The 19,874-nt window shown below is 37.5% G+C and overlaps 1 protein-coding gene across 10 annotated transcripts in view; it reads right to left on the bottom strand.

Moving 5' to 3' along the window:
* Positions 1–19,874, bottom strand: part of CTBP1 (C-terminal binding protein 1) — a 234,096-nt gene that overhangs the window by 34,270 nt on the left and 179,952 nt on the right. For 5 of the 10 annotated variants that reach the window (XM_053975016.1, XM_053975015.1, XM_053975024.1 and 2 more), the window contains one exon: positions 2,248–2,402. In XM_053975016.1, the coding sequence (XP_053830991.1) occupies positions 2,248–2,402 (155 nt within the window). Of the gene's footprint in view, positions 1–2,247; positions 2,403–5,765; positions 5,983–7,426; positions 7,517–19,874 lie in introns of those variants that run through there. The other 5 variants (XM_053975019.1, XM_053975018.1, XM_053975023.1 and 2 more) reach the window with 3 other exon arrangements.

Genomic DNA, 19,874 nt, shown 5'->3' with positions numbered 1-19,874 from the left:
AAAACTTTCTTCAGCAAGCACACAGAGAAAGGTATTGCAAAAATCCTGCTTTTGACCCTGCACACGAATGGCAATCCTCGCTTCTTTTCCACCTTTCTTTTTGTGTTAAAATCTCTCCGCCTGCTTGTTCCTCTGTGAAAAACTATCTAGCTTGTACTTTGATGTCTCACAAGCTATGATAATATTTCCTTGAAAAACTGAAAACACAGTATTTTAAAGCATGGTCTTGTCCCTGAAACTCTCATGCCCAGCAGAAATTCCTTCTGCAGGCTCCAAAATGCTAATTTCTCAAACTCTTGACTCCTCACACCCCTGTGATCAAGGCTCCACAACTATGCAAGCTGAGTTAATATGGGTTCCTAGACATCCTTCTGCTCATCCTCCCCATCTGCTTCTTGGTTCACGTCTTTTCCCCTTGCCCATTAGAGTCACCCACCTAAGAGTATCAAATAATGTCAATCACCCTTTTAACCCCATCCTGAACTTCCCAGCCTCTGGCTTGCTCCCTGCAACTTCACATTAAATGTACCTGTAGCTTATCTTGCTATCTATTATCAAAATCTGTATTTCAACTAACAGGGCAACATCACTTAGTATGGCCACATATGTGCATTCAGATATATGTGAAGATTTTTGATCCTGCTTTAAATATGCAATTCTTAATTTTAAAGCCTTTTGTGAAAACAATTTTGTATTTAGCAAAGCACAATTCCCAAATAATGTATTATGCAAATAGTCCTAAAATACAAATATTCCTCTAAAGATAGATCAAAAGTAGTCATTTTCCACTGCAGATGAACAGTGAACACTTTTCACACAGAAGTGAACAGTGATTAACACTTCATAAAACTGATCTCTCAAGCCTATGTTAAAGGAATACAACAGTATGATAATGAATTCTAGTTTGTGACTTCTGTTGTAGAAATTTATTACCTTGCATACCCAAATGTTTTAGGACTGTCTCATCCTTTAGCCAAGTGAAGATCTGTATTATGGCACTGTACTGAAAGGTAGTGAAAATATATTTTCCTGATGTATTACTGAGATCATTGAGAATTAATTATTTTTGTATAATAAAAAGCAAAAGGTGCAAGCTTTAGTATAATCCCCTCCATACAGCAGTGTTGTGAAGATCAGCAAGAGATTACCTATGCCACTCATCAGTTATTCAAATACTTTTCCAAACCTGCAATTTGAGAGACACACATTCAATCTCAAGATCTGAAAAGTTCATTTATTACACACCACTGCTAACAGAAAAGATCCACTGGTTTTTTTTTGCAAGGCATTCATGGCACATGGGAATTCCCCAGTATTGATGCACCAAAAGTAAATTATATTGATTTTAGTAAGTAAATCATAAAACTATACAGGTGGTGGAGTAGCCAATGCTATAGTATAGTATTCACCTGAAGAGCAGACTGCTCTTATCTACTGCTAGAAGTAGAACAGCATTTATATTACTTATTCTTCATGTGTCATTTAGTCCTTGTAAATGGAATCCATGTATTAACTCCTAACAGTGGTGTGAGACAGGAAAACAGTAAAACAAAAGCAACTTCTCAACATGATTAAAAACAAATACACAGAAAAAAGGCATTCTATTACAGTTAAATTCTTGATATATAATAAAATAAAAAAAAATTGAGGAAAAAAGCTTGGGTTTCCTCTAAATTAAAAAAAATCCATATATTTTCTTTGAGCCTTATAAATTAAGTTTTATTTTATTAAAAATCTCAACAAACATTATCTCTGCAGATCCACTACGAATGAAGACTGAGAAATTTTCAATTCCTTGCATGTATTCTCAAGTTAGGTTGACATTGACCACATTTTTCCATGCAAATTTTAGGTTAGCATTTGTTTTGAAACTCTTTTCCAGTGACATTTCTCAGTGCAAAAGGCTGCCTAATCCAACCTTCACAATTCCTTGGCTAAACAAAGAAATCAGGAAGTTACCCACACAGACAATCCAATACTTGAGATCTGAAGTTCCAGGCAAAGGCTGAGCAACAGAAATGTTTCCAAGGAGCATTTCAAGACATCATGTAGTAGTGTTTTGCCCAGAAGTAACTCTCTCCATGAATCTAATTCAGTAGGGAAGCAGAGGGACAACATCCAGCCAAGGACACACTAAAGCACAGCTCACCACAGACACTGACAGATCACAGCTGACACAACACTGCTGCAAATCACTAAAATACTTGCATTTCCTAGAACACCTCAGTTGTCCCACTTAAACATTACCTTTTCATGAATTTCTTGTGTAGACTGAGCATCACAAAATGCCACTGTGGCTACATCCTTCAGAATAGGCATTTCTACTGTACAGTCCCTGCCATCCAGCAACGCTACCAAGGGGCGCGGGTGCATGGGCCCATTCATGATCGGAGGTCGAATGCCTGCAAAGAAACAGAGAAATCTTGTTATTCAGGCCATGCAAATAGGATTAAAAATGGGTTATAGCTACTCTTGTCTATTCTGATGGCAGAAAAAGATTTCAAGGACTAAAGCTAATAAAACAGGAACAAGTTTACATTCAGCTGTGAACCAGGCACAGAAGACCTTACAAAGACATTCCATGGAGGTTCAGAAGGCTGAACTTTGAAAGATGGATAAAACCACTGAGGGAATAGTATTCTTGATTTTTAAAGACAAATCCTCACTGCACTAATAAGTGTCTGTGCAATCTTATTCAACCTTTAGGTTTTGACTGGATTCCAGACCTTTGTGAGCTCTAGAAAAGAGTGAGAAATATCTTGCCCAGGCTTGCAAGAGTGGAGCTTATGGAATATAATAAGCAACTCAGTGAAGATTTGAGTATTCAATTTACATATATAATGATGATTCTGCTGAGACTAAAATTTAACTTTAAAAAGCCTACAACAGCAAAATTTTCCATTTACTGAGGATCCAGTGTCCAAGTTTACAGGCAAATTGCTGATCTATGTAGGTCTGCTTAGACTTAAAAAGTTTTACCAAACAGTTCTATATAGCTTAGTCAAACACATCATACTTAATCCACCACTGAAAACTCTTACAAAACAGGGAAAAAATGTCCCTCCCTAAATCAATGTCACACTCTGAACACTGTGGAGTGACAAAGAAATTCACATCAAGTATCTGGGAGAAGGAAAATCAGTCCAAACTGAAGACTTAATTTACATCCTCTTTACAGAGTCTGGAAATTAAAAATAATCCGTAAGATGTTTAGAGAGCATCTCTTTAACAATACAGATGCTATAAATACACAGAAGTACTCAAGGAAATAATATTAAACCATTGCATTTACAAAAAGTAGTTAAGCATGGGTGGGAAAAAGGACTTCCTGAAGAGATAATGAAAGCAAAATGAAGAGTAAAGTATATTTTTTTCTCTTTTAAAATAAGAAGTTTTAAGCACTGCAAAGTGAATCAAGCTGGATCGTTCTTGTATACAAATTTCAACACACATTTTTGTTGCAGTATGAATTTTAAAATATTGCTTATTTGCTTGATAATCCAAGTTGGTCCAACAGCAATGCAAATGACCAAGGTGCCCCAGTTAACTTCTACAAGCAATCCCTGCATCTTAAGTCCCAGCCTGTGTCAGAAAGCAAGTCCTTAAACACTGGTATCTGCATTTTAAGTGGATGGAAAATCAGTAGAATCCCAGCTGTACAAGGTATCTGGTGAAGAAAACCAGCTGCTGGGAAGAGAGGTTTTCACAACTCAACAAATACAGCATAGACTTCCCCTGGGACCTGCCTGAGGTCTGGGGCTGAAGGACAGCTCCAGAGACTGCTGCCCTCACAGTTCCTCTCAACAGCCTAGCCTGAACCCAACAATTCCATGGCCACTCCAAACCAACTCAGGACAGCCCACTACCACTACAATCTGGCATTTAAATTCTTTACCTATGCAAACAGTTTTTATAGCTGAAGACATGAGAAAAACAGTCACTACATTTGGGTTTTTTCTGTTCTACTTCCAGCATCTCCTCACATCTGATACCATGGACTGACTGACTGCAGTACTCTCACAATTTTTCAGATGGGAAAAAACACCCACCAGCAAAGTTTATCATGGAAATGACACTGTTGTAAAAACACCCACTCCTAACCTGTACTGTGATAGACAAGCTTAGAAATGCTTCTGGTACACATTATTTCAGTAATATTCAGCCACCAAAACTAAATGGGAGACATTAATATGTCGTTTTTGAAAACTGTGCATCTTGATAGCTTATTATTGATACTTGTTTGAACCAAAAATGGCCATATAACCCTCATACAGAAATTTTTAGTAAATAAACCACATATCAGTAATGTACAGGACAAAACCACTAGATTATACAACATAAAAATACTTAAGTTACTGATAGCACAATTCTATCCTTTAATGGGGATTTAATTATAAAACTTCACATTAAATTTACATAAAAACATCCTAGGATAAAGCACGTTATAGACTTGCTCACATTTTTTTAAAAAAAACAGTATATATAACACCATTAATAAAATGCAATTATGTCTAGAAACAAATGCAAAAATGACATCACAAGACCTCTTCATTTTGTTTAGAGTGACTGTGCTCACTCAACAACTGAAATGTCATGGTCTTGTCAGTACAGCAAAGCCAGAACTTCAATAACAAGTCTGAATGCTAGCTGAAATAAAATTAAAAAAAAAAAAAACAACAACAAAAAAAAAACAAACTATGAACTTTGATACTGAAGTTGTTGCAGATAAATGAGGAAAAATATGGCACAGGTGATTCCCTCAGAGTTACAACTAAAGCACCTCTGTCAGAGCATGTAGTTCAAACTGAAAAAAGTAGATGAGATTAAAAACTCTCACAGAAACACTTTTCTGACTTAGCTATCTCAAAAAATCATGACATGTTACAGCACTAAACAGAGCCCTTTCAGACAATGATTTCTCTAAAATACATAAAGGTGTGGTCTGGTTTTCTCCTCACACCAGTATATCTAAATTTCAACCAAGTTACTTGTGTAACGTTGGTGCTAAGGGGAGTGCCAGAGCAAGCCCCAAAGCATAGGAACAGAAGTCAAAAAACAACAGAAGGATAAACCCTCCCTGAGAGATTTTACGGCTTTGTTGAGAACCCCCAGAACTCAAATACATCCAGTGACCTTGACCACAAAAATCCTACAAACCTTTGCTTGCCAAAATCCTTTCTGAACTTCAGCACAGACTTCCTGTTGCACAATCTTTCTGCCTAAATATCCTGCCACTGAATGGCAGGCAGTAACTCCCCACTTAGGTTAACTTACAGGAACTTCATCCCAGTGGCAGTCCCTAATTAAATCACATTCGGGAAGATGTGGCTTCATTATGAATCAGAACCTTTTGAACAAAAAGCTTCCTCTTCCAGCACTTAGATACATTCTGCCCAGTTTTTATCTAGCAATGTCACACTGCTCTGTGCCTTTGGCTTTGCAGGAGACCCTCGCAGAGGCAGCAGAAAGCAATGTGGATTTAAGAGCAGTGTTTTCCATGCCTGCATTTACAGTGAATAATGCAACTCTGTGCCAGAGAGAAGTAACTGCAAAGTGGTCAGAAGTGACATTCAACATGACAAACGTGAAACTGATTTTAAAAAATAATTTCACTTAGCTGGCTTATTTAAAAGTACTATGGTATAGCACTTCACATTACACAAATAACAAAAATTATACCATCCACCCCCACATACTATAACCTTTGTTATGGGAAAACAATCTTAGTTTATCCTAACTCAAGACTTTCAGGAACCCCTACCAACCTGACATTTCTTAATCTGAGCTTGATTTCCAGGATCATGAATTCGATTTCTCAATGCTTTACAATCTTCAGTATTCTGAGGCAAAATAGCAGCCTGTCATTCCATCCTCATTTCCATGTCTTTAATTTTTCTTGCAGCCTCCTGTAATCTTGAACCAAAGCTTTTATACTTCTTATCCACTGCAACCTCTGTAGCCTGGATGGTGTTCAAATTTTTACTAAAAATTAAACACAAACAATACATTAAAACAACGTTAAGGGTCTGACTCGTGCTCACAGAAGGCAGGAAACTCAAAATTAAAGCTTCTCACTGCACCTGTACCCTTCCCCCTATGGCTGCTGGCTTTCCACCACACCTTCTGTGCTGCCACTGGCCATTACCATTCCAGGGAAACCAGTGGAGTGTTAAGACACACAGGCACCTTGCTCAGGACAGCAGGTGTATTGTAAATACACCTACCTGGAACAGTGGGCACCACTCACAGGGCCAAGGCTTTGCCTGGGTGAGCAGGGGTCCAGGGACTGTGTGTGATCTCCAAAATCCCCCTGCTGGAGGGCCAAGCACTCCAGTGGGTACCAGAGATGGAGTGAGAAGCCTTAACTCTGAACTTGATGGTTTTGCTGGGTGTAAGTCAGGCCCTTAAGGTTATCTAAATGTATTAAAGAAAAAACCTAACACTTTCCCAACAGTTCTAATCCAGCTGTTAGTCAGGGCTTTCTGTCCTGCCCCCATGTGGAAATAATCTGCTAGGGAAGCTCTTATCCCAGTAACAGCTACTGTGCTGGGATTTTTCTAAATTAATCCCAGGTATAAGGTGCAGAGACAGAGCAGCTGTCCTTAGGCAGCAGCTATTCACCATGTGGCTCACAGCACAGTGCCTTTGCACAGCTGCAGTCTGGACTAGCTCTCCTGGAAAAAAAACCTATCAAAACCTTATTCTAGTCCAGCTCTTATGGAAATAAACTTGGGAATTGAAAAACCAGTTTTCAGCAGCAGAACCTGAGAGGAGGCCAGCCATATGCACAGCTGACTGTGGGTCCCACGAACAAGGGGATAAATGAGCTCATCATCCAGCTTTGCAACCAAAACAGGAGTGGAAGGGACATGAATTATTTTACCTCTACACCTTCGATAGCATGGGGACTTAAAAGTGATTAGACCACCCTTAACACAAGATGTATTTTTTTAAACTGGGAAGAAGCTACCTAAGCAGAGTAGTGTCCTCTTCCCTCCCAAATCCAACCTGCATCTCCTGCTCCTCAAACAAAGGGGCATTGTTTGTGCTACCCTCCAAGGGGGAAGAAGCCAATGTCATTAGGCATACTCAGGACTGCAGCGTAAGAAAGCTCTCCCTGACATAATCCAGGCTGTTAAAATGGGTTTCAAACTTTTCATAAAACAACCTTTTATGGTACAAACTGACAGTAATTGAAGCAATCACTGTGCCCAAATAGCAGAGATCTCAAAGTAGGCTGCCATAGTTTACTGACATTAGAAAATGTGCTAAAATGCAAAGCGATCAAGATTAATAACAACCTAATTTTCACATTTTTCTACTGCTGATTAACTTAACATCATTAGGCTGAAGAGTGTCTCATTTAAGGCACACATGTTAAAAGTAAAGGACACTGTCAGATTTGTAGGCCGAAAATTTGACCTACCTTTCATTTCCTTAAATCTGTTTGCAAAGTCCATGTAATTCTTTAAATGTGTTTTTCTTTTTTCAAAACAAATGCTTCAATTCTTTTTTCTGAAAAATACATCAATGCCAAAAAGCACAACACTTATCAATAACCCTATAATCACAAACCAACAGGAACATGTAATGGAGGAGAGCAGCCTGTCACTGGGGATTGCTGCAAGTGCAAAGATTAAATAAGGAAGAAAAATCCCTTGACAATATCCTTTTCAAATAATTTGTGCTACAAAACTTCCTTTATACACTGTAAAACATCAAAGTGATTTACTTTTTTAACAAAATGCAAACCACTGAAAAATCTCATCAATATTTACAAAAACAAGACCTGAAAATGACAGGTTGGACATTCAACTAATTTATAGTCTTGTACATGGAACATGAGACTAACCCCTTTGGCATTTACCTTTATTTTATATTCTTACCTAGGTGTAAATTCAGTGAGAGCTGTCACTTATTTACCATAAACTCTCACAAAAATTTGCATTATTTTCAAAAATAAATGCTAATATTAATTCAAGGAAAGAATGAATTGTCAAAACAAAGAAAAAATATCCTCCTCATAACACAAACACAGAAGCTGTTATGAATTAGATTTGCCAATATGCACTATTGAAATTCCTAGAAACCCCATCCTTTAAAGACATATTTTAAGGTTCCTGATCTATCATGCATTTTTACACTGTGGACTGTTTTGGCAGACTCGTTTTGTGCACCATGAACTCAAGTTCAAGATATTGAGATTCAAGGTAGAGCAAAACTCTAAGAGCAGTCAATTAGAAGTTTAAAATACAACTCAGGTACAAGGATCACTGAGATGGATGAAAGAAAAAAAAAAGAATTTATCATCCTTCAGTATTGTGATATTCAGCATATTTAGATGCTGAATATGTAACACAAAAATTTCATGATTCCACCAGAATCTGAGCCAACACTTTTTGCTGCTGCCTTCAAGATGAGCAGGATGCAATTTCCTATGATTTGGGATGCAGGATTGGAGGGAGGAACAGGGGAGAATACTTCAAAATAAAGAATACCAACAAGGGACAAAAAAGTGACAGCCACCCTCAGAAGACTGAATTATGCAGCAGATTAAATTTAATTTCCTTCTTTTCTCATCTCATTTAATGCTTCTAACGATATTTCCTAAAATTTTAGGAACTTGGTGCAAGGCTTATTAAAATTTAGAGGAACAATTCCAAACTGATTTCAAAGTAATAAGATGGACTCCACAGTACACATGCAAAAGCAAACTGAGCATAAGCTGCACTTAAAGCTCGTGTGCAGCCCCCATGGAAGTCCCCAGGGCTCAGAGGTTAACACTGAGCACACTGGGACTTTACTGGAAGCACACAGTGGATGAATACTGCTGGTATCTATGCTTTTTATTTACCTGAACTCAGTAAGAACAAGTCATCTTCCTTCTTTTCTTTTTAATTTGCAAGAGACCAAGAAAAATACAAGTGGTTTCCTGTGCTGTGTTGACCCACTGATGTGCAGAGCAGTCACACCCAGCTGCAGCCTCCTGTTAACTGTGAAGGCTGAAATGCACCCAGAGCTCTGCAGGACACTCACAGCTCATTCCCTGACACTAAATGTGCACCCAATACCACCACGGTGTAATCACCACCCCAGTCCACAGCCCTCCATGTGTGTAAGATTTCTGCACACATCGCTTCATTATTTCACTGCCTGTGAGAAATGGGCCAGGGCACCCAAGCAATTACTCCAGCAGACAACACAACAGCCTCAGCACAAAGTATTTGAGACAATTCTCTTGCTTGATTTTCCCCTTTTGGTACAATCAAAACAAAATAAGCCAACGACTTCTGTTTAGAAAATTCCACATTTCCCTGCTGTTACTAGAACCTGAATCATGATTCCTCATTACTGTTCCATACTCACACAGCAAGTAAACTTGCCATTCTCAGGATATTATTCTGACAATCACGAGGACATGGGGTTTAGCTGGGTTTTTTAATAGTGATCCCTAACCAGTTTTTTTTTTTTTAAATCTAGTAATTTTGTTCTTATTTGTCCAATATCTGTCAGTGTGCACACAAAATCCTAAGTGCCTGTCAGGGAACAAAAAACCAAACATCCCACAAGGCACATCTTAAAAGCCTTTGATCAGAAATAATATTCTGTTAAGGAGAAACAAAATAATCTGGCAACATTTTATATTACTACACATGTACTTCAAAGATCAGTGCGAAGACTTGAAGTATTTCACATCTGTCAAAAAATTACTCAAATTACATATTTGGAGTATGCTGTAAAGATATGCCTAATCTTAACTAATACTTTTCAAAATAAGACTGAAAACAGTATGAATCACACCTATTTAATGTAAAATAAACAAGCAATAACAGCACTATTCACTATGGTAAAATGTTTTAATTTTCCACCACCATTTAAAAAGCAAAGCAAATCACAATATTCAGTAACAACTATATCAAGTACCAAACATAGAAAGTCTAAGTATCTGCAATAAAACACACATAAAAACCAATGTTGCAACAGAGCTGCTTTCAAGTAACAGATACATGAAAGCAAACTCCAGAGAAAGGCAAAACATTATAAAGGACTGAGCTCTCCTTGGATGTGCAACATTTCAGTGCCTGTGCACAGTGAGTATTTATCTGCTTCAAATATTTTTAGCTTTATTAAGTAATAAGTGAAAGAAAGGGGAGGATAAATAAATTGGCAACAGTGGAGCTGTCTTAGTTGAGTTCACTCACATCAATCTCAGCTTCCGAGAAACTCTGGCTAAGGCTGCCAGCTCCTGTTAGTTATCCCACAGGTTTTACAGTGACAGTGGAATGCCCCTGTCCACACACTGTGGCAAAAGCCACAAAAAACTACTTGGTCACTTACAGGAATCACTGCAGTGAACTTGAGGATGGGACCTACAAATTCAGACCAAATGAACTTGAGAATTGTAAGTCTCAGCAACCACATTTGCCCACAACCATGGACATCAATCTCCCACTTACTGATGGGCAGCTTCTCCAAAATATAGAGCTGAAGGCATGAACCAAGCCTACATTACAGACATTCCCACAATGCACCATATGCTGGGTATATATCAGAATATACCTCCACTTTCCTTTTCCCCCAGGACAGTGACCATAGAGCTGCTTGATTATGGCAACTGGGAGTTAACCCACCCTAACAAGCTCCCAAACCCTGGTTTAAAATACAACTGAGCTTAGATTTCAGACCATAAACTTTACTGGTGTGTGGGTGTGACTTAAAAAAAAAAAAAAAAAAAAAAAAGGCAGAAAATTCCTGCTGGCAGAAACTGGAAAAACAATCTGTTTCAACAATTGCACTAGGAGCAGAATGATTAACTCCCTGAGCCATTCCAGTAACAATACAGATCATGCCAAGACTTACTAAAACACTTTCCACGGAAGAATTGGTACTGGAGATTTTTAGGACAATACTGAGGATAAAAAAACACCAGACTAGACCAGGTTGGCAAAAGAGGGTTGTGCTGCACGTGAAATGCATCAGTGACCCTTATCCTCACTCCTTTACCCATGTATTCAATAGAAAGCATGCAACCATTGCCTTTCCATTTTAAATCAAGTTATCAGAACTAGCATCTTGGCTGTAATTTTGATAGAAGTGCAACAGCCACACAGTGTTAATTTAAAATGTAAATCCCTCAAGGAATGAGTCTTGATGAGCCTATGACATATGTACTTGAACTATGAAGGAAAAAAGAAAACTATTTTTTTTCCTCTCACCCAATAATGTTAGTCTTACAGTAAGTTATTTTATCCCAGCAGGTTTGGGGTTTTTTGTTTGTTTTGCTTTAAACCACTGCCTGAGCTGGAAACATGCTTTGGGAGAAAACACCACTTTTTAGCTTTGTCATTACAACTGCTTTCAGAGTATTAATTTCACATTATGTTTTAAAGACACTGCCAATAATTCATTACAACATAAAATTTCTGAATGTAGCCTGTACTAATGGCTACGCTCTCTGTTCTTTTCTCGTATTTTAGATGTTGTACAGGATTCTGTCTCTGAGAAAGAAACCAAATAATCCAAGTGGAGCCAGCATCAAAGGCTTCCTTTATTCTGATCCCAAACACCAAAAGCAATTTCTCCAACAGCACACCTGTACTTTGACCCAAGAACGTTAAAATATTACCTGGGACACTCCTTATTTTCCTTATCAAAAAGTCTGAAGATAAGCAAGTGTGGGGCCTTGGATAACCAAGTTATTTTCACAAGGTTTGTTTTTTTTCCTTAAGGTCAGTAGAACACACTCAGATGACACTAAAAATAATAGTATGGAAATGTTTTACATATTGAACACTGGCCAAGTTCTTTGTAACTCCTTAACTTTTTTTTTTTTTTTTTTTGGGGAAAGCATCAAATGCAATACATTATCCTCTCAGCTGAACATCACGATGCTGTGTGTCAGCAATCCTTACAGTGAAACAACAACAACAAAAAAAATACTGTGACTTGTTTAGGGATGGAAAGAAGGGAGGAAAGCTGGAAACTTTAAGGCAGACAGCTAAAAAATTTAAAAAAACAAATATACATATATATACACATACACATATATACATAGTCCAGACTGCTAAGATGAGCATAATTAAAACAGGTAATAATAAAATCCCTTGAGTTACACTTCATTATGTTCTTCTGAAAACCAAAGCAACTCTGACAAACGCAACCTTTGCAAAGGGCTCCTTAAAGCTTTTTTCTCTCTCCCTTTCTGGTTCCTCCCACAGCCCCTGACCTCTGCTGTTCTCTGTCAATATTAAGAAAATGGCTGATGATGATTACAAACTAGAGAACAGTGCAGTAGTAAAACTGAGAAAATTTGGAGTATAGTGAAATCAAAATCCTGCACCTCCCATCCAGGGTCCTCTGCAGCTAAAATAAATAGCTTTTTCTGAAGAGATACTCATTTTGAAGGTAAGCAAACAGGATGTATAGAAAATTATAAGCTCACTGAGAGCCAGCCAGTAACAACAATCAAAGTGCCAAATAAAATAGGCAGTTTAAGGCAAAAGCCCGGTTTATGTTATCATGTTACATTTAATCATAATATAACCAAAGCACATGATGTAAGAGAGCTGTTCTACCGAGCCGTTCTTTAAGTAGAAATTTGAGTTTCAATTACAAAGGCTCTGGTCTCAACATCACAGTTAAAGCTGCACAGAAAAACAGTTCAAATTGGGAGTTATTTCCATGACTTGATGAGAGAAGCAAAATATTTCTTCCCACACATACCACATGCTGAAGGGGGTTAGGGAAGTTTTTTGAACATTTTAAGATCTTTCTGATGGTGAAAAGCCAGAAGTGTTTAAAAATGACCTATATTTGCATTTTTTTACTAGGCTTTATAGTTTCTTTTAGTCTCTGCAGTTTAACCATTTTCAACTTGAAAAGGGTCCGTTTACATGCACTAAAATGCTTTGCAGATGATTATAAATTTTTCAGGGTACAAATCATGTTGTTTCTGTAAATTGAATAAAACATTTATCAGTGCTAAAAAACATCAGTAACGGGAAGAATTATAAAAGGAATTATTGAATCCATTATTAAGAGTTAAGGCAAAAGGGTACTCATCGCTCTCGACATGGATTTCTTGCCATGTTCTCTCTCTGACTTTGTATTTTTGGTGTGATTGAGCACTTTTTGGAAAATATATTCACTTTCACATTTTTCTGTAAATACAGCTAACATGACAGTTCATAGTTTTATTCTAGCCTGTGTGGTTTAGCATAAAACAAGCTTGCTCCAGCTCATGTGGCCGCCAATGTGCAGGCAGAGACATTTACAAAATCTGCCCACGGCACATCTGTGCATCACACAAATGTCATCTCCCCCTCTCACAGTGACAGCCTCAGACTTCTGCAGTGACACACTTTGTGAAAAATAGACAATTACAAAAAAAAAAATGGACCTCTTCTGAAACAAAATATAGACTGACAACAGTCGGAGAAGCAATTACATTGGTTTGGTTTCCATTTGATTGGATGTAGTAAAAAAAAAAAATCCCAAAATAAGAAACCTTACTCTATGATTTTTCTAGGTTTTTGAAACCAGAACCAGGAGGGATGTCAGTAGCAGGATAAACAGCAGCATGCTGAAAGGCTGCAGGAGCACTCTATTTCTGCAAGCCAACAGGAAATACATTACTTTGAATTTTATCAAAGATAATCATCACTGAGTTCATGCAAAGTAAACTTGAAACTCATTTTGTTGTTCAGAAAGTGGACACGGCATAGGGAAAGATGCTGGAAAACGAGTTTAACTACTTCCTCCTGACTGTGATTTCTGAAAAATTGGGAGAAAATGACAGCTGAGAGCTTACTCAGTGCAATACAACAGCTATCAGATAACTCCCAGAAACCAAGAAACCATTACGACTATTTTCCAGACCATCACAGAAGAACATGAAGCTTGAATCCTTGAACTTCTGATTGAGGCAGAGTAACAGGTCTTCATAACACATTATTTTCCCTATTTTCTGGATATAAAGCAAACCAAATTGGTGCAGGTTTATCACCACAAAAGTAAAAAACCAGCAGTTATTACTTCTGCTCCCTAACTTTGGTTACAGCCACTCCCCCTTTGCTTAGCAGGTATTTTGACAGCACAACAATTATTTCAGAAGAAACTGCAGCTTTTAAAACATTTTCATTCATCTTTTAATTAATTCTGTTCCTCTGGGTTGAGACTGTCAACCCAGTTAAAAAATGAAGATGAAAAACAAGTGCAGAGAATAACAAATGAAATCTGAAAAATAACTCTTTGTGATGAGAATTGTACATCCAGAAGTAGCCCAGATGAGAGTCATTTATTCATCTGCACTGTAAACCAGATTAAAATAAGGTAAATTCAACCAGTGATTAAACAGGTGCTGGTCAATGAAGTAAATGCTTTACGAAGAAACTCCACCTGTGCTCTTTTTTTTTTTTTTTTTTGGAACAATGAATTAGCCTTATTTCCTTATGAAGTCTACACCATCACAATACATTGTGAAATGCGAGCCTCAGGCTGAGATAAAATTCTCATTTAATCAGAACTATATATCCCTTAAAGCTTATATTAAATACTTCACATAAAGATAATGAAACTTTTATGTCAAAAATATTTAAAGGACAACATGACTAGTAGCTTAATTCTCTGGGAGGTCTGACAAGGACCCACAGCAGAATATGGGAGAGATTTCCACCATATGGGAAGTCTTTGATTTCAGTGAGTAGTCTACCCACCTCTGGATAAATGAATTTGAGAAGGGACACCAGCCACACTCAACATCTGCTTGAAGAATGAAAAATATGTAAAAGAGGCTGTCCTGGTTACTTACTGAAAGTTTAGTTCCAGAAAGAATATGAAAAAAGAGTTCAGTCTACACCAGAAACATTACAATTCAGTATGGGGATTAAGTGAATTAATAGTGGGAGTTTTATCCTCAGGGTGGTTCTCTGCAGCCCTTCCTGGACCAGGAGTGCCATCAGGCATTGCAGGGAGGGATGGGAGGGAAAAAAACAGTTTAGTGCATCTTGTCACCAGTTACTCTGCAGTACACCAAGACTGGTGTGGGACTCATCTTCTTTTTCAACAGACATGTTGAGAGAATGAGGGTGGGGGCTTGAAGGGAGGAAGGAATGGTTTTATTCTCCATGATGAGATACTGTCACACAGGAAGCGTCAAGGCCCAGTGTGAAACTTCTTTCCACAGCTGCATTATGATTAGTAAAAAATCTGGTCTGTAAACTGCTGTAAAAAGCCCTCATCTGCTGTACTAAACCTCCAAGAAAACCACTGGCAAGTAACTGCAAGAACAGTTTTGGTAGAAGGGTTTGACATGAAGCTAAATCTTTCTTTTCCACCAAAGTTATCTAAAGAAAATATAAAATGCAAAGATATGGGGATTGCACCTAGAGGGATTGGTTTGTTTTGTTTTATGGTTATTTTTTTTTTAACTGTCCAGAGGGAGTGAGCAATACGGCTGCTGAGTTATGCCATGACACTTGTAACATAGGACAAGTGGCATGAACAAAATATTTCCAACCTGCAGGTCTGTAGTGCTTTCACTTATATTTGTTAAATGCTGCACAGACTTACGGCTTTGAAATGGAACTGTGTGTATTTTAACTTAGAGAATAAAGAAAAAGCAGTTCAGAACTACACCCAAACAGGCCAGATGAATTGATTGTTTATTAAACATGTAAAATGGAGTTATGAGCAGTACCAACAGAATTTATTTGTTTTGCACACTCCCTAATAAATGGTTAGTGAAACAAAGTATCTGAAGCCTGGAACAGGATGGAGGAGAATGAGCCAAAGTACATGAATTCAAATCTTATTTTTATTTTGCATATTCAATCTGTACAAAGCTCTTCAGACAAAGGTCTGGACGGAGCTGTTAGGAATGAGATTAAATCTCATCCTAAAGAACTTGAAAGCAACTACACTTGAAACAGAAATTCTGCAACTGCTTATAGCAGATCTTAAATTAGATAGTTATCAATAGTTAAAACAGTATTTATTCAGATAGAGTTCCAAATCTCTATAAATGTGAGCAAACATTAATAGCCTGACTACTCTCTGTGAAGATGTGTGACAGATCTGTTTCTTCTCCAAGTAGCAGTTGCTGCAGGACACCATCACTGCACCATGAATACTGCTCCAATAACTATAAAAGAAGCCCAGAATGTGACTTTTGCCAGTATTGAGGTATTTCAGGAACTTCAAACTCCACTAACTAAAATCACAAAATATTAATGAAATTATTCCCTGACTTTTGTCAGTACTGATCAAAGCAAATTGCTAACTTTTTTCCCAGTGAAATGCAGTGAACTCTTAAAAGAAAAGAGGACAGACATACTGCCAATAATAAAAAAAAAAAAAATAGAGAGCAATGTCAGTAAATACATTCATGAAACAAAAACTAGGTGGTGTCATTTTGCCAAGTTGGGTGCTTTCCGAGTTTAAACTAAGTTTTGGTGTTAATCTTTGTTTCATTGATTCTGCCAAGTTTTATGTATAAAAAAAACCTTATATGAAGTACTGTCTTTCTAATACAGTGCACATGACGCAGTATTTTTTTTGTTCCTTTAAGAGTACTTTTTTCCCTGTAAGACAAAAGGCAAGATAATTCTGCATCAGAAAGCATGCACGTATTAATGATGGGGAATGATGAGGAACATAAATAGTTTCCATTTTCACATTCAAAAACAAGTACCTGCAAATTAATGCTAAAAGCAACTGGCCTATAAAGGAGCCCTGTTTCCATGCCAACTGATAACAGAAAGACATATAATTCAACAAAAAATGAATAACCTACTAAACAAGAAAATAAAGACCAAGTAGAAGTGCTGGAAATCAAGATCCTGACCATACCCAACTATTTTACAGGAATAGCAAAGAACAGAACAATTAAATTGCAATTTAAGATGTGAATGGTGTGCAGCTAATGGCACTTCATCATTACAATACTTCTAAAAGCTGTCAGTCTCTAGTCAAGAAAAACAGGATCCAGAACACTTCCTTCAAGAAGGAGGTAACATTTATGCAATTCCTATGGAGGTTTCACATGAAAGCACCAAGTTCCTTTCAGTGCACATCCTTCATTAGGATTTTAATTTTTTGTCCTTAAGGCCTTGCTTTGCACCTCACTCACAGATTTGTTCTGGGGTCCTGCAATCAGTCAGCAGAGTTGGTTGCAGAGAGAGGCTGTTGCTACCTGAGTGTTCATTGCAAAATCAGGGACATTAGGAATGATCAGATATGCATCTGCACACGAGCAGCTCACATGGCCATATGCATGTATTTATCTGATGTAATTACATTTTTCTATGTGTATGAGCAAAATTCAACTTCAGAGCTGATAAAACTGTGCTACTACTAACAGTACTACAGCAAACAAGGAAGTTCATAAATAAAATCATGGGATATACAGTCCACACATGTCAATTTCTATAGGGACAAACCAGACTTAATTTAAGTAAGGAAACTTAAAAATTCTGATTTGACAGAAATGCTACTGATCTAAATATAACTAGTTCCAAGATACTGACATTTACATGCAATAAAACCAGCAGTTTGAGAATATGTTCTTTAAACCTCAAGAAATAAATAACCCCAACTAAAAGGTCCATAAACCCTGTGTTCTAAATGAATACAAACTGAAGACAGAACAGTAAATTTCCGTTTCTTAGTACGTCTTTATTTTATCAAGCAACAGTGCTTTTCTTCCTATTCAGCACTTAAAAACATATTAAAGTCATTAGAGGTTTAAAACAGATAAAAATTATGGTTACAGAACTGGAAGTTGGAAACACTGCCACTAATGCATTTCAGTCGATTTGAATTTTACTGTTTTGTCGCTGTCTGCATAAGTAGAAAACAGAAAATTACAAGTGCTTGTATCCACCCAACTGACTTCATATTTCTGTGAACACAGAGCTTGTTACATGACAATGGGCCTAAACACTGCATGGAAAAATGCAAAGTTCACAGAAAATGTCTGCGTAGGGACTTCAATGACATCAGTGGATAAAAGAAAATAATTATACAGCCATGTTCCAGCTTATCCAGATAGTATGAAAAATTAAGGGTTTCAGACTTTCTTCTTCTGTCTATTCAGAATTTACTAAGAGCTGAATTTTTAGATGTGACAGTTGCATGCTGTCCTTTTAAACAGGCATTGATTTTTCTAGGAAAAGCTTTGCCCTTTAAGGGTAAAAAGTATATGTATTCTAGTAGAAAAGATCTAAGCTGAAACGTTTTTGAGTCACCAAGATTTTTTTTTTAATAAAACCCATGCTCCCATCACAGCTCAGAAAACTATACAGTAAGCATTCAGCATCCCTGAAATTTTTTAGGTCTCACTACATTTCTCCAAACTTTCCCTAAGGCTGGCCACAGCCAACTGACTGTATTTCTGCAGTTCTTGTACAAGCTGAAAAATGACAATTCAGCTGTGTGGAGAGGCCAGGATTTCTGCATTTTTCTTCATGTATAAACTACTGCTTTTAGGCTTATACACTAAACTCCTGTGTGGGATCCTTATAGGAAAAAAAAAAAAAAAACTAATAAAAAGAAAAATCTACACACAGGCCCAAGACACTGACTATTCCCAACTGATTAAACTCCACATGTAAAGTCATGTATGTCACAATTACCTTTGTGGCATGCCAATTCTTCAGAAACTCCTAAAGTACAAAGATATGAATTCCAACAGGGGAAAATGTATTTGAATAAATCCCTATCAATGTGTAGTATTACAGAAGTTACAAAACAGCAACTGAAAGCTGCCTGTACTGTGGCAGGCTGACAGTACCTGCACTGCCAGCTCCATGCTTCCCTGACAATTAATTCCTGCTATCTTTTGGAAGGACCAGGAGTGACAAAGCTGAGTAAGATGAAAGGTCAGTTCAGCTTCTCACACCTTCACTTCTTTTTATCTATTGTCAAAGAATCTCTTCTGTTCTACAAACACCTTTCTATTTTTTGGAGCCTTCTGAAAGTCAAGTTTTATACTGATGACATCGTTTCACTACCATGGATGAAATCATCCATAGAGTGCATGGATTTTTCACACAGCACTGCCTTGGGCAAGATCTTAAAAGGCAACAGAGCAGAAGACTCCATGTTATTTAAATATGAAGAGAAAAACAATAATGAAATAAAGAAAAAAATAAATCATGTTCAACAGAGCAACAACTGGAAGGGCAAACAGCAACAATTTCATGTTCGGCAGCACTTCTTAGCCTTGGCCAGCACTGTCTGTTTATATAACTGAAAGAAAGAATGCTGCCCTGAACTTGCCCATTATCCCACAGAAAAGGTATTGTGGGAATGTTAGCTTTTACCTGGCTAACTTCCAGATGCTGGAAGAAAAAACACCCTTTTAAAATTTTAGTCAACTGAAAAATACTCAATATTTTTGCACTTTTACAATTATTCCAAGTTATGTATAAACTAACATAGGCCTTGAACTAAATTCATATTAAAGATGATGGACTGCTGTGCAAAAGAAGGAATCAAGGGGTCTCACAGCCAAACCAAACAGCCAGTACTGTATTGCTCAAACAACAGCAGCTTTGCTGAAAGCAGGTACATTTCTAGAATAGCAGAAATGTTTGCAATGTCCATAAGAGCACTTGCTGGACAATGAGAGCAGGAACTAAAAAAAAATGGCCATCCCAATTTCAGGAATGCAGCCTGATGCTGTGAAGCTGAGTTGGCAACCTGTGACCAAGATGTTGTTTGAGCCCTGCATTCTGTCATACAGGTAATGAGAGAGAAATGCATCTTGCTATGCATCTAATATCTGCATGGGACCCACGACAGAAACTGCAACACAGAAAAATCATAGAATCATTTAGACTGGAAAATACCTCCAAGATCATGAAGTGCAACCT

This window comes from Vidua macroura, chromosome 4, assembly GCF_024509145.1.
Source record: "Vidua macroura isolate BioBank_ID:100142 chromosome 4, ASM2450914v1, whole genome shotgun sequence".
NCBI lineage: Eukaryota > Metazoa > Chordata > Aves > Passeriformes > Viduidae > Vidua > Vidua macroura.
The sequence above is the reverse complement of the archived record's forward strand: the minus strand, read 5'-3'. Positions and strand labels throughout refer to the sequence as shown.